Source organism: Rhizomucor pusillus (assembly GCF_041956525.1).
Source record: "Rhizomucor pusillus strain CBS 183.67 unplaced genomic scaffold VTP01scaffold_5, whole genome shotgun sequence".
Taxonomy (NCBI): Eukaryota; Fungi; Mucoromycota; class Mucoromycetes; order Mucorales; family Lichtheimiaceae; genus Rhizomucor; species Rhizomucor pusillus.
In genome coordinates, this window is record NW_027192147.1 from 255,532 (window position 1) to 269,713 (window position 14,182).

The window sequence follows — 14,182 nt, forward strand, 5'->3', positions numbered from 1 at the left end:
ACACTCGTCTCGTGACATGGGCACTGCTGCCGCTATGCAAGCTTTCAAAATGTTCTCCGGAGGAGGCGGTAGCAAGGGCGGCGACTCAAATGAATTAATCGGTCTTGCCATGGGCGAAGCTATGAAGCTTTTCAAGAGCCAGGGCGGCGCGAGCGGCGGCGCTAACCAGGGCGAGATGCTCCAGCAGGCAGCCACCATGGCCATGAAGCTCTTTTTGACCCAGAAGCAAGGAGAGTCCGGAGGTGGCGGAGGCGCTCTTGGCTTGCTCAGCGCCTTGGGCGGCAGCGGTGGAGGTGGAGGAGCAGCTAGCCTTATCAGCAAGCTGCTCTAGACAGCCCAACATCGTTTTAGTTATTCCGGTTTTGGTACACTTTTTGTAACATTTGTTTTCTCGCTTCTTCTTGTGTGTTGAATATATGCAATCCTCTCCCTTTGTGTGAACCTGTCTTTGTCGGAAGAGTAGCAGCAACTCCGCTCACTTTGCTGGTTGCGGACGGCAGGCAGACAAGCGTGTATGAACAGGGCGGTAACTGGATTGTCCTTTCCCTTCTCCTTCCCCTCCTCGCAACTCCTTTTCCGCTCTCTCTCTTTCTCTTCTTTTCTCTTTTCCTTTGCTCATTGCAATCCCTTTACTACCGCTTGACAAGCGTGTGAGAGGGGCGATTGCCAATCATCTGCCGCACTCATGCAAAAGGAAAAGGATAAGTCTAAAGAGTACCTTCTTGGCCTGCACTGGGCTGCGACAACCGGCAACGTCGGTAAAATATCATTGAACAATGGGCATTCCACGCTGATGCGCGTATCCTAAAATAAACTCTCCCGCCTCCAGGTCTTGTCAAATTTGCGCTTGACCACGGTGCGCCTATCGACTCAGTGGTGAACGGTTTCATGCCTTTGCAATTGGCATGCATAAGCGACAATAACATTGCAGTCGTGCAATACTTGATTGACCGAGGCGCCGAAGTAAATGCTCAAAGGTCAGCATCGGCCATCCTATTTTTCTTTTTTTACGCAAACAAGTGGGACTCCTGACACAAGTTGTACAATGTTAGATGGTCAAAGAAGCACAGCGTGGATAAATCTCAGGCCGTCGCTGGTGCCATCGGTTCCACAGCGCTACATGTTGCATGTGCCAATGGGTGCACAAAGATTGTGGACCTGTTGCTGCGAAACGGTGCCGTGGTGAACGTCAAGGATAAGTACGGCTCGACACCCTTGGATATCGCGGCAGCCAAACACCACGTAGAAATCGTGCGACTTTTGGAGTTGTTTGATACGTTACAGGAGAATAATTCGTCACCCACGGAACGTATTCGACGGCCAAGCCTGCCTTCCTCTTTCGAGGGCAAGTCATCGTTGCAGATACCCCCAATTTCAACACTTCCCACAGCAGACCCACGCGCGCCACGCAGAAGCCTGAATATGCCCCGTCGCGAGGAATGGACAGCAGGAATTGATATCCATAGACCGCCGCGCACAACCAACAGAACGCCCGAGCTGGCGTCTTCCAAATCATCCAACGAGTCATCGTCAGACGACAACAGCACTTCGCGGCCAGATTACTATGGTTACGGCGTCGTCAACCACTACGATGACGAAAATTATTTGCTGTCACTTGAGCGACGTGCGTTCGGGGTCGAAGAAGGGCGCCGGTCGCTTGACAAACCTTCTCTACATCGGTGCAGCTCCGATGGCGGTCATCTTCGTGCAACAGCGCTCATGAATGCTATGGCTGCCAAGGAAACGAACGGCGGCGGCGGCGGCGAGGAGCCGACCCCGCGCCCATCGATGGTCATTGATGACGGTCCAGAGGCGGAAGCACTGCGGCATTTTCAGGAAAAGGAGATGAAAAAAGCATGGTGGAGTGCTTTTGGCGGACGGAAATCGATGGATGTTGCAACCTACCACTATGGTAATCGCACACCGACGCCAGAGAATGGTCGCAAAAGCCTCGATATTAGGCCTAGTTTTGATAGTTTATCCAACTTGGCCAAGCGAAGCATGGAAGGCTTGTCACGGAAGAGCATAGATATCCAAGATTATCAGTTGCCAGATACACCAAACAGCTCCCGACCTGGTTTCCTCTCACGCATCGTGGGTGCGTGGACACGCAAGTAAAAAATGGAACCAGTCGTCGTGGTCGATATATACCGTCAATGGGAAGTTCACGTATATATACATAACACCAATTCGCATACCTTTTGTTTTATCTTTTTTTTTTCTTCTTTTTGTCATCTTTCTCCCACCCTCCCTCACACACACACACACACACACACACACTTCCTCACACCCACTCACCCACCCTGCACTTACATGTCATTTCTTTTTGCCTTGTGTATAGTAGTGTGTCTCTCTCTCTCCTTGCTAGCTTCGTCTCATTAAATTTTTACTGCCCATATCTCACTTGAGTTGCAACAACAATATTTTTGGAAATGAGCAATGAGAGAATCCAACGTCCAGTTGGATATATATATATATACTCTGGTCTGGTCATTCTTTATGTATAAACACAGTTGTCACAGAAAAATCTTTTTACTGAAGGAGAAGAAAATAAAAGATGCTGAATGAAAAATTGAGAGATATCATGTAAAACGGTAAAGGGAAAAAAAGAAGGACAGGAGATTACGATGGAATATGAGAATTTTTATAATCGTTACGCCGATGGTTGCGACTTGTCAAACCAAAGCTTCACGGATTTATCTTTATCAATTGACCCGGAAGCAATGATATTCATGGTCGGATGGCATGCAATGCAGAGTACGACATCTGAAAACAAAAAAACTTGGTTTAGCTAGACAGGTCCACTTAGGAGTCATACAAGAAGTTACCTGAATGTCCTTCTAATTTTTGTACGATTTCCTTTGTCTGAAGGTTCCATATGTAAATGTTGTGATCCTCGCTGCCACTCACGATCCATTTGCCTCCAGTCACACTGTAGCTTGCAAAAATACAATACTTGTTGTTCTCGTGACCGCGATACGTCTTTAGGCATTTGCCGGTGTGATAATTCCACAGCCGAAGCGTGTTATCCAACGTAGATGCCAGGATATACTTGCCATTCGGCGAGAATTTTACAAAAGAGACTGGCGGGTTATCGTCATCAACAAGAGTCTTTAAGCACTGACCACTTGCAGTATCCCAGATACGACTATACAAGTAACCAGTTAGCGGACAATGTATTCCATTTTTCACATCTCTTGCGACACATACATCAGGCCGTCGTGGCTGCAAGATACGATCATGGTACCGTCGCGGTTAAAGTGTACAGCAGAGACAGGATCAGAATGTGCGGGCAATGTCTTCATGCATTTTCCTTTCTTCACATCCCAAATCCTGATACTCTCGTCAAACGAGCCGGATACGATCAGATTCGATTGCGGGTTATAGTTGACACAAAACACATAGTTCGTGTGGCCCTTCAAGACCTTGATCGTCTCTCGCTTTTTCCCAAGATCAGAAAAAAATTATGCTCTCCAGATGGGTGGGGGACCTACTGAGTTCAAGTTCCATATACGAATCGTCTTATCATCGGATGCCGAGCACAAGCTCTGCGAGTCGGACGCCCATGCAACGTCCGAAATACCTTGCGAGTGTCCCTCCAACGTCGCTTCGTATTTGCCGTCTAGTGCATGCCAGATCTTGATCGTCTTGTCAGCAGCTAGAACAACATTCCGATCAATAACCTTTCACTTTTGAAAGAAAAAGCGGCAGACTCATTCTTACAACAGCTGGCAAGCCATTTGCCGTCCGGTGAGAACTTTACGCTCGATACCGACATGCGGTGTCCGACGAGCGAGTACTTTAGCTCGTACTGTGGTTTTCGCTGCTCTGGTTTCGGCGCTTCTGTCTTTGGTTTCTGTGCTGCTCGCTCATTCTCATCGGCTGCAGGTGCTGCTCGCTTCTCAGCTTCGGCTTCTTTTTTGACTGCGGGATCCATTGCGACTGTGTGCGGGCAGAACTAGTATTTTTTTCTTTCTTGCCGGTTGAGAGTATGTGCGTGTGTGTGTGTGGAATATAGGCAGACTCCACAACCAGTGCCAGAAAGTTCAAATTTCCGTGACGGCTTTTCTGCCACTGCGAAGTTCGATGGCTTTACTTGCATTGTCGACTCTATTAATGCTTCTCAGTTAGTTACGACTGCTGTTAACGTAGATCACACACATCATTTAGTATCAAGCGTGTGGATATTGCTGCGATGCAATGGATAGTATATAAAGATTCAATGCAAACAAAGCATTAGATTTGCCTTTATTATGCCAGCTCACAGTAGCTCGCAATAAGATAGTGCTCTGCGTATGTAATTAGTATAAATATGTACTATCAATTAAACGATCATATCTGTATTAAGCATTGCACGCAAAGAGAGTTGAGGGTTTCAAGTACTCTGCTAACCAATCCAACGGTTGATTTCTGCGATTGTGACTTTTCGACCTCCGCGAACAATCTGCTGGTTTCGCTTGTTCACATCCCACCCTCTCGTTCATTCAACCCAACCACCCTTCGACGCCCCGATTAGAATGGTTGCGGAGGTAGCGAAAGAATTAAAACCTGTTGATACCAATCAGGCAAACAGCAACAACAACAACAGCACAACGACAAGTAATGGAAAACCAAAAGACGTCAAGGGCAAGAATCAGCGTCGAAGAAAGAAAAGTCAAAAGCAGCGATTAGCAGAAGAAGCAGCAAAGCGCAAAGCCGTAAGTTTCGCTAAATCTCCCAGTTGGGTAAAAGAGCAATGCCTCACGTTGCTTTAGGAAATTGAGAACAATAAGACTGAAACAGTGGATAATGTCGAAATCGAATATGTCACGCAAACTGTCGATGCCGACACACTCAAGAAGCTCGATGGCATGGACAATGTCGATGACGAATCATTGCAGCAATTCTCCAACGTATTCAAACACTTTCAGATTGGCGGCCAAGAAGAGGTAAGATTTGCTTACCCTGTTTCTTCCTAGTGGGGTGGATCGCTGATCTATGCCCTTTTTGCATTCAAGCAGGATGATCAAGTCATTGCAGACGATGTCCGAATTGTCAATGCCAGTGAAAAAGATGAAGAAAATGAGGAAGACGAAGATGAGGAAAAGGAAGGAGGTGAACAAACGCTGTCCAAGAAGAAATTGAAAAAGCTTCAGCGTCTCAGTGTAGCCGAATTGAAGCAACTTGTAAAGAAACCAGAAGTTGTTGAGGTGCGTTTTCACGAGTCTTTGTGCGTTGTATTGTGAGCTCTTTGCATACTAACAGTGCACACATTCTAGTGGTGGGACGTCACAGCTAGTGATCCTAAACTGCTTGTAACGCTTAAATCCTATCGAAACACAGTACCGGTTCCCGCTCACTGGAGTCAAAAGAGAAAATACCTACAAGGCAAACGTGGTATTGAGAAGCCACCATGGGAGCTTCCAGGTTAGTTGGATGCCGATGTGGACATGTGACAATCGCTAAATATATATATATATATATATATAGACTTCATCAAGGATACGGGTATTATGGAGATGAGAGATGCTGTTAAGGAAAAGGAAGATGCCGCGAAACTCAAAACTAAAACTCGCGAAAGAGTTGCTCCCAAGATGGGCAAGCTGGATATTGACTATCAGAAATTGCACGATGCATTCTTCCGCTTCCAGACCAAGCCAAAGTTCACTATTCACGGAGAACTGTAAGTCTTTTAAGAATATTTACGATGATTCTATAGATCACGTTTCTCACCAAGACGTATACAGATACTATGAAGGCAAAGAGTTCGAAACCAAGTTGAAAGAGAAAAAACCTGGCCATTTATCTGAAGAACTGAAGAATGCATTGAATATGCCACCGTTAGCACCGCCACCGTGGTTAATTAATATGCAGCGCTACGGTCCACCTCCAAGCTATCCAAATCTAAAAATTCCAGGACTCAATGCACCTATACCGGAGGGAGCACAGTGGGGTTATCATCCTGGTGGATGGGGCCGACCGCCGGTCGATGAGGTATGTTTAAGTATAATCTTGAGGTTATTCTCTCTGTGTGTGCTAAACTGCTGCATAGTATAACCGGCCTTTATACGGTGACGTTTTCGGTGTGACTCAGCAGCACGAAGAAGTTCCTCCAGAGGTACGTTCTATATCAATTATCTCAGACAGCCTTGGTCGGCATACTAAAAGCTCTACTTTATAGATCATAGAACCTGTGGATAAAAATTTATGGGGTGAATTAGAATCTGAAGAAGGTAAGAGCTTACATGCAGGAACCGATGACTGTTTGCTAACAATTGCATTTATTCACAGAATTCGAAGAAGAAGAAGAAGAAGAGGAGGAGGAGGAGCAGGAAGAAATGGAAGAGATGGAACAAGCAGAAGAGGAACCTGCTGCGCAGCCATCAGCAGCAGACGAGTCTCTCAAGGAAGGACTGGCAACTCCGTCTGGAATTGCATCTGTTGCTTCAGGACTGGAGACACCAGACTTCATCGAATTACGGAAAGGCCGGCCACAGGAAGAAGACGAGGGACCAAAGCAATTATACCAAGTTCTTCCAGAAGTCAAAAAGAACATTACTGGTTTCATGGGCTCAGAGCATGGATACGATTTGTCACAGGTTGAAAAGAAAGAAACTGCACAGTCGACAGTGCGAACTTCAAAGCGCAAGCTGGGTGAGAACGTTGATGTAGCTATCGATCCCAGCGAGTTGGAGAGCGGATTAGATGAGGCGACGTTGCGCGCCAAGTACGAGGCACAGATGCGTTCAAAGTTGCCTGCTGGTGCTGGCGGTGAGGATTTGTCGGATATGTACGCCGAACATGCCAGTCGACAAGCAAAGAAACTCAAGGCGCAGGAAAGCAAAAAGGAGAGCCGAAAGAAGGAATTCAAGTTCTAACCTTAATGGTTTTGGTTGAAATAATAAAATAAGTTTTACATGCATTGCTGCTAAGAAATGGCTATCAGCCGTCGTAAGGAATCCAATGGATGAAAGTTTGTCCAGGAGCCAACTATGTCGGATCATTCAAAGTCCTATTTAGCGCATATTGTTTAGTTTGACAACATGGGATCTTTGCAGTACTCTAGAAGAGGATCAGATGCATGTGAAAGAAATGTACGCGTAGTTGAACGACATGGTTCTTTACATGTATGATCCCACCCCTGATCTGCTATTCATATAAGCCGAGGCATTACACAAAGTACGTTGATGCATATTGACCATGCGGATCGTGCTGATTTTTTATCGCGTTAATTATAGGGTTTTAGTAGTTATTTTCCGCGAATTCACTGGACTCGGAGCAAGTATGTTATACTAACTTTGAAGAGGAGGACACCGATCGAGCGGAACGACAGGCCGCTGCTGTTAACAGCTCTTGTGATTTTCCACGGAACGCGATTGCCGTTTGCAATATTATACCCCACAGCAAACGTTCATGTATTTTTTCTCTCAATGTGGAGATGAGTATGTATAAATCCCCATGCTCTCACGGATGACCCGCGGGCTCTCCCCGCACGCTTCCCTTTACTGCCCCACTCTCTCTTGATAATAATAATTTGCCCACACACGCTGTTCTGCTGCTAGTCTCTTGCAAAAACGAGCTGACCAAGCATCACTGAATATTTTCACGAGGGATTCGAGCAACGTTCCACAGAACATGCAAGCGGCGAAGTGTCAATTCAGGTGGAGAAAGAGGCAAGGTAATGCTTGTTACATGGAGAGGCGGTTCGTGATGAAACAAGCGGCTTCGTATAAACCAAAGATACATTGTTTTTGCAATGGCAATGTTGCATTAGAGAGGAGAAGCGTCGTTGAATTGTTAATGTCGTTCCTGAATCTACAACCCATTTTTTTCCATATTGCTTTACTGTACTAGTTTCACGTGGCGAAATGTGTAAAAGTTCACATGTGAAATTTTTGTGGGTGTCTGATGTCAGTCAGTCAGATCTCCTACTCCACACTGCTGTTTTTGGCGATTTCACACTTTGTCATTTCATCGACCATAAAAAAGCTAACGCTCTTCGCGCCGGTTTTGTTCACTTTTTTCCTTCTTTCTTTCATTCACACAACGATACCATCATGCCAGCACCGCAACAACGCCTCGATGCTGTGAAGCAGCACTTGACACCTGAGCAGGAGCGTGCCCGGGCAGTAGAGTAAGCAAAAATACGCTGCGTGTGTGCGTGGGGCCAGCAACCAACCTGCTTACGTCCGACTTTGTAGCCCTGTTGCCAGCATGAATGAGGAACGCGCAAAGGCTGCCTTCAATGTTCGTGAATTGACATACCTCCTTGATGGCGGCGAGAAGGCTACGGCTGTAAGTCTCTCTGGAAACGGAACGATCCCGCAGACAGTGGAACTGACGCAGGAGTGTATAGATCCGCGAGCGCATGATGCTCGAGATCGAGCGCGATCCTCTTTTCAAAATGGACGACATTTATGATATCAGCAAGGCCGAGCTGCGTGAACGTACTATGCAAAAGGTAATATGAATGATAAGCTACCAGAGTCGAAACCGATCAACTGACTTTAATCCAGTTCCGAAGCATGGTACACCACTTGCAGAACGAGTCTGTTGAATTGTTCAAGAAGCGCATGGAAGTTATCAGCTTGATCGATCCCGGCTTCTGGACTCGATTTGGTGTACACTGTAAGATGTCAAATACATGTAAATCTATGGTGAGCGTCAGCGCTGACGTGTATTTGAATACGTTTAGATGGTCTGTTTATCGGTGCCTTGCAGAGCAATGCATCTCCCGGCCAGTTCTCGTACTGGCTCGAGAAGGGTGCGCTCTCGCTGACTGGCATGGTCGGCTGCTTTGCCATGACCGAACTCGGCCACGGCTCCAACGTCCCTGGTCTTGAAACAACCGCCACCTTTGACGAGGCTGCAGACCAATTCATCATTCATACCCCTACCCTCACTGCCACAAAGTGGTGGATCGGCGGTGCCGCACACAGCGCCACTCACGCTGCTGTGTTTGCCCAACTCATTGTTAAAGGCAAGCGTTACGGCACAAAGTGCTTTGTCGTCCCACTCCGTGACCCCAAGACCTACGAACTGCTTCCTGGTATCAACATTGGCGATATTGGCAAGAAGATGGTAAGAGGATCATTGGCATCGGATCAAATTTGGATGAACTAAACTCACGTGGAATGTGTAGGGTCGCGATGGTATTGACAATGGCTGGATCCAATTCACCAATGTCCGCATTCCTCGCGGATACATGCTGCAAAAGCACACCAAGGTATCTCGCTCCGGCACTGTCACTGAACCCAAGCTGCAGCAGTTGGTAAGCTCGATATTATATTTGTACGAAAAGAGGTGTGTTGTTGATTTCAAATCTTGTAGACCTACGGTGCCTTGCTTCAAGGCCGTGTGGCCATGGTCGTCGACAGCGGAAATGTTTCCAAAAAGGCGCTCACCATTGCCATCCGGTACGCTGCTGTGCGCCGTCAGTTTGCAAACTCCAAATCGAACGGCATTGAGACGAAGCTCTTGGACTATCCTATCCACCAGCGTCGCTTGATGCCTTTGCTCGCTCAAGCGTTCGCTATGCACTTTACCGGCGCAGAAATGACTGCCATGTACAACAACATGATGTCGCGACTGGACAGCGCTCGCCCTGGCGATGCAGATATGGAAGAAGTTTTGGAGATTCTCAAGGAAACGCACTCGACCAGCGCCGGCTTGAAGGCGTTCTGTACCTGGAACTGCTTGAACACCATTGAGCAGTGCCGTCAATCCTGCGGCGGCCACGGCTACTCTGCTTACACTGGTTTGGCCGGTATGTACCAAGACTTTGCAGTCCAGTGCACCTGGGAAGGCGACAACACCATCTTGGCTCTCCAGGCCGGTCGTTACCTTATTAGCAGCTACCGCGAGGCCATGAAGGGCAAAAAGTTGTCTCCCGGTGTTGGTTACCTGAACAACTTGAACAGCTTGCTTGGCAAGAAATGCACTGTGCAGAAGCTCGAGGATCTTTTGAACCCGCAGGTGATCATTGAAGGCTGGCAAGTGGTATGCGCCAACGTAGTCCGCAACTCGGCGCTAGAATTTGAAGAATGCCTAAAGAATGGCCTGGATACCGACGACGCGTACGAAGAATGCTGTAAGTACCAGAGGGTTATAAAAACCTCACGAGAGCTGTTCAGAAAAAAAACTAACAACATGTATGAAAATTAGCTCAATCTCGATTGTACGCCGCCAGGCTACATACTTATGGCTATCTGTTTAACCGCTTCGCTGATGGTGTCTCCAAGGTCCAAGGCCAACTGCATGGTATCTTGATGGACCTTTGCATGCTCTATGGTCTGTACAGCGTCGAAGAGAACGCTGGTGCCTTTTTGCAATATGAATACTTTTCACCAAAGCAGATCGAATTCATCCGCGCACAAACCAATGTCTTGTGCAAGCGAGTCCGCGATCAAGCTATCCCTCTTGTCGATTCGTTCAACCTCACCGACTTTATGATCAACAGCCCTCTCGGCCGCGCCGACGGCAACGTCTATGTCCACTATTTCAACCAAGTCAAGCAGCTCAACCCTCAGGGCGAACATCCTTACTTCAATCGACTCATCAAGCCATTGATCGAGCGCGACACTCAAGGCGATGATATCGAGGACGAAGAAGCAGGCTTGGAAGAAGAAGATGACGAGTAAATATATATTCGCAAATTATATTAACCTCCCCTCCTGTATGATATGAACTCACCACACTTTTCTCTTTTTCTTTATTTTCCCTTTTTTGACTTGACTTTTTATATATACACACACGCATATACACACGCCACCGTACACTTTTTCTCCCTTCCAACTCGCTCCTTGTATTAACACACCTTTAGACTATTTTGATATCTTTATATTAAAAAGTGTTTGTTGTGGGTTACAGTGAATTGCGGAAAATTCCCTGCTGTTGTTGCTGATCATGCGGATACCGTGTTGCCCACCAGGAGCGCAGCAGATTCGCCCGCCGAACCTCCACCCCCTTCACCCTTTTCCCGCAAAGCTAGCATGGTAGAAGATGACCGCTTTACTTGCAAACCGTAAAAACGATTTAACCAGTCAGCATGTTAGGATCTTCCAGCCAACTGGGTCGTCCGTCACTCGCGCACGTACGATAAGGACTATTACTTCAACACCGTGACCAAGGAAAGCCGTTGGGATGCGCCTGTTGCAGCAGAAGACAGGGAGCGTGTGCGAGTGAGCCATCTGCTGGTGAAGCATCGTGAATCTCGACGACCTAGCTCGTGGCGCGAGGTAAGGCAGCAGCCATAGTTTGTGGGTGGGGAAGTACAATTCATTGATATGTATATATACTGTGACAACAACAACAGGAACACATTACGCGGTCCAAGGAGGAGGCGCTCCAGATTTTGGAGGAATATCAGCAAAAGATCGAGAACGGTCAAGAAACGCTGTCTGCACTCGCAACCAACTATTCAGACTGCTCGAGTGCCAAGCGAGGAGGCGATCTCGGCTACTTTGAGCGCGGACAAATGCAAAAACCGTTCGAGGATGCCGCGTTTGCGCTGCAGGTCGGCGAGCTGAGCAAACCGGTTTGGACCGACAGTGGTGTGCACTTGATCCTCAGAACTGCTTAGAGGAGAGGAGGAGGAAGATGTAGAGAAAAATGAGACATGGGATATGTATGTACATAGATATCGCTGCTACGACGCCGCCGTCGACCCGTTTTTTTTGTTCTTTCCACCACCACCGCCGCCACTACCATCCTTTTGTGCAAATCTGTTTTCTTTCTTTCTTTTTTTTTTCTGTTTTTCCCTCATCACTGTATCCTTTTGTGTTGTCACTTTTCCGTATCAGATAAAGAACGAGCAGAGGATCAAGTGAAAGACAACTTTAGTTCGATGCATTCGTAAGCAAAAAATTTAGATTTTTCTCTCAACGTTTGAAAGTTATAAGTAAGTATTCCTTGTATTCAAGAACCGGGGAAACGAAAGGGGAGGGTGTGAGAGAACAACAATGGGTGGTTGTTTTTTTCTTTTTCTTTTTTTGAATGGAACATATGTAAAAGAAGAACAACGGAATGTAGAACACCGCATAGAGGACACACGGAGAATAGTAGTAAGTAGGAGGTAGAAAAGAAAGACACGAGGAGGGGTTAGAGAGAGAGAGAAGGTATGCAGAGAGATTAGTATGTACAAGATTGTTCATAAGGAATCATAAGAGTATGTGATATGAGTGGGGAACTCACACAGAAAGAAAAAAGACGGAAGCAAAAATTTAAGGGGTGTGGGTGAGGATGATGGATGATGATGCAACAAGAGAAGAAAAAAATGTACGTGATCAAGGCAAATATAAACTACTAGAGTGCGTGTGCGTGTGTGTGTGGTTGTGGGCGCGTGATGAGAAAAATAAAAGCAATAACACGGGAAGAGGAGAGGAAAGGAAGGATAGAATGATGGAGTAATGATCAAGAATGGTTAATCATTTCAATGAGGCGCTGCGGGCGTTTGCTCCAACTTGTAACAGTCGGCGGGTATTACTTTAGCGTTGTTGGTGTTCATGACAAAATTTGACGGGGCGGCAACAGCAGCTATTAGTCAAAAATTTTTAGCATAAACAAATCTGCAAGACATCAAATGAAAGCTTTCAAAACTTACGGGACACGGGAGAACAATGGAACTGTTGAAAGTGTTGTTGTTCATCGTCACCGCCGCCATTTGAGCTGTTATCGTCGTCGCTTTCATACATGCCAAGTGGTGAGCCGCTCACGATACGCTGTTGCTGTTGCTGTTGTTGATGATACATCACAGTGTCGATCGGCAGACCATACATTTCTGGAGGGTGCTGAGCAGGTGGGACGAGATGTGGCTGACCGTATCCTGTGACGGAGGGAGGGGCATTCTCGATCTTGGTTGGCGTGGGTGTTGCGGCGGCGGACGAGGATGACATGTAGAGCAGTGAGGAGCATGACGAGTTGTAACTGAGCTGATCATCCGATTCTACATCAACGTATTCGCGCCGTGATTCCCGCTTGAGCTCTTTTCTCAGGCGACGGTTCTCCAACCGCAACTGACGAATTTGGTGTCGATAACGCTCTTCTTTATGCAGTCTGTCCTTGACTAAGCTCACAAAGTCAGTCGTGCCTTCGTTTTCTCACACACCACCAAAAGTACTCTCATACCAAACTCAAGCGTGCGCTCAATGATCGTGCCTTTGGATGGACGTCGGTCGTTTTGCAAGTTGGGCAAGGCGTGCGCGAGCTGTTGGAATTTCGAGTTGAGGCTTTCACGCCGAGCGCGCTCGATCGCATTGTGTTCCGCTCTTCGGTCCGCCTTGGATTGAACTCTGCGAGGTGAGTGTGAGTGATAACATTTTCTTACGGGCACAGTTGGAGCTTGCTTGACTTACTTTTTGCCCGAGGATGCAGACGAGAGGTCTTGCTGGAATTGCTGTTGATGATGAGCTTGCTGCGCCATCACTGTTTCGGGTGAAAAACCGAGATAGAGAGAGAAAAAAGGGGGAAAGAGCAATGTAAGCTTTCCAGGGACTATAAAGTTTAATAAAGCAAAAAAAAAGACAACGTACTGAGAGCGGCTTGTTGCATGTTCAGTTGGTGGAGATGCTGCTGTTGAGGATGCATCATGGGTGGCGGCGGTGAACCGCTGTTGTTATTGCTGGCACTTGCACCGGCAGCACCACCCGCAGAGAACTGTGGGAAGGTGAATCCAAACTGTTGTTGTTGCTGGGGAGCAGCGCTTGAGAATGTTGCCGGAGGCAATGCATTCGGATCAAAACCACTTGCAAGCGCGGCAGCGTATGCTTGCGACATGTATGGTTGACTTAGGTTCATGCTTGTGTTGGGGGTCAAATAAAAAGAGAAAAATGGTGTGCGAAAACGAGGGTGGGAAGAAGAAGAAGGAAAGAGCAGAGCAGAAAATAAGGCTAGAAGGCAAGAAATAGTTCGATGATGGATGGATTATTCGGTTCCCGTCCGTTTGTTCATAGAATATATACACACCCAGAGAGAGTTTGCGCTCGTGCCACCAGAGTGTTTAGTCATGGGTTCATATCTGTCATCTCACTAGCTACTAATTACGGTCTTTCCCCGTGCCAGTGTACACAAAGCCAAACCATCGCAAGTCCAGAACCTTTTCATTCTCTCGCTGATGAAAAATGCCATTTTTGCTACGTGATCGCCTAGTTCTTTGCTAACCGAGTGCTGGGGCGTTGGTGAAATCTTGAGCCCGTGCTTGTTTCTA

The 14,182-nt window shown here is 47.0% G+C and overlaps 9 protein-coding genes across 9 annotated transcripts; 7 read left to right on the plus strand and 2 right to left on the minus strand.

The window, feature by feature from the left end:
• Positions 1–16: 16 nt before the first annotated feature.
• Positions 17–331, plus strand: VTP01DRAFT_8208 (uncharacterized protein; the record flags this gene model as incomplete). The annotated part of the gene is made up of 1 exon (XM_069387304.1): positions 17–331. One exon carries the CDS (start codon positions 17–19, stop codon positions 329–331), a length of 315 nt encoding a protein of 104 aa, XP_069241086.1.
• A 354-nt stretch (positions 332–685) lies between these two features.
• On the plus strand, positions 686–2,118 carry VTP01DRAFT_8209 (uncharacterized protein; the record flags this gene model as incomplete). Its single annotated transcript, XM_069387305.1, has 3 exons — positions 686–758; positions 830–977; positions 1,053–2,118. 3 exons carry the CDS (start codon positions 686–688, stop codon positions 2,116–2,118), a joined length of 1,287 nt encoding a protein of 428 aa, XP_069241087.1.
• A 535-nt stretch (positions 2,119–2,653) lies between these two features.
• Positions 2,654–3,937, minus strand: VTP01DRAFT_8210 (uncharacterized protein; the record flags this gene model as incomplete). Its single annotated transcript, XM_069387307.1, has 5 exons — positions 2,654–2,766; positions 2,829–3,148; positions 3,211–3,440; positions 3,495–3,658; positions 3,724–3,937. 5 exons carry the CDS (start codon positions 3,935–3,937, stop codon positions 2,654–2,656), a joined length of 1,041 nt encoding a protein of 346 aa, XP_069241088.1.
• Positions 3,938–4,517: 580 nt separating this feature from the next.
• Positions 4,518–6,857, plus strand: VTP01DRAFT_8211 (uncharacterized protein; the record flags this gene model as incomplete). Its single annotated transcript, XM_069387308.1, has 9 exons — positions 4,518–4,697; positions 4,755–4,928; positions 5,001–5,189; positions 5,259–5,406; positions 5,470–5,662; positions 5,727–5,973; positions 6,032–6,097; positions 6,161–6,212; positions 6,271–6,857. The coding sequence occupies 9 exons, from the start codon at positions 4,518–4,520 to the stop codon at positions 6,855–6,857; spliced, it is 1,836 nt and encodes a 611-aa protein (XP_069241089.1).
• Positions 6,858–8,036: 1,179 nt separating this feature from the next.
• On the plus strand, positions 8,037–10,619 carry VTP01DRAFT_8212 (uncharacterized protein; the record flags this gene model as incomplete). The annotated part of the gene is made up of 8 exons (XM_069387309.1): positions 8,037–8,113; positions 8,181–8,274; positions 8,336–8,440; positions 8,496–8,607; positions 8,675–9,060; positions 9,122–9,250; positions 9,310–10,069; positions 10,144–10,619. 8 exons carry the CDS (start codon positions 8,037–8,039, stop codon positions 10,617–10,619), a joined length of 2,139 nt encoding a protein of 712 aa, XP_069241090.1.
• Positions 10,620–10,970: 351 nt separating this feature from the next.
• On the plus strand, positions 10,971–11,560 carry VTP01DRAFT_8213 (uncharacterized protein; the record flags this gene model as incomplete). Its single annotated transcript, XM_069387310.1, has 3 exons — positions 10,971–10,973; positions 11,034–11,216; positions 11,294–11,560. 3 exons carry the CDS (start codon positions 10,971–10,973, stop codon positions 11,558–11,560), a joined length of 453 nt encoding a protein of 150 aa, XP_069241091.1.
• A 43-nt stretch (positions 11,561–11,603) lies between these two features.
• Positions 11,604–11,807, plus strand: VTP01DRAFT_8214 (uncharacterized protein; the record flags this gene model as incomplete). Its single annotated transcript, XM_069387311.1, has 1 exon — positions 11,604–11,807. One exon carries the CDS (start codon positions 11,604–11,606, stop codon positions 11,805–11,807), a length of 204 nt encoding a protein of 67 aa, XP_069241092.1.
• A 132-nt stretch (positions 11,808–11,939) lies between these two features.
• On the plus strand, positions 11,940–12,387 carry VTP01DRAFT_8215 (uncharacterized protein; the record flags this gene model as incomplete). The annotated part of the gene is made up of 3 exons (XM_069387312.1): positions 11,940–12,052; positions 12,123–12,145; positions 12,206–12,387. The coding sequence occupies 3 exons, from the start codon at positions 11,940–11,942 to the stop codon at positions 12,385–12,387; spliced, it is 318 nt and encodes a 105-aa protein (XP_069241093.1).
• A 22-nt stretch (positions 12,388–12,409) lies between these two features.
• VTP01DRAFT_8216 (uncharacterized protein) lies at positions 12,410–13,773 on the minus strand (the record flags this gene model as incomplete). The annotated part of the gene is made up of 5 exons (XM_069387313.1): positions 12,410–12,513; positions 12,581–13,042; positions 13,105–13,268; positions 13,332–13,401; positions 13,509–13,773. The coding sequence occupies 5 exons, from the start codon at positions 13,771–13,773 to the stop codon at positions 12,410–12,412; spliced, it is 1,065 nt and encodes a 354-aa protein (XP_069241094.1).
• Positions 13,774–14,182: the final 409 nt, after the last annotated feature.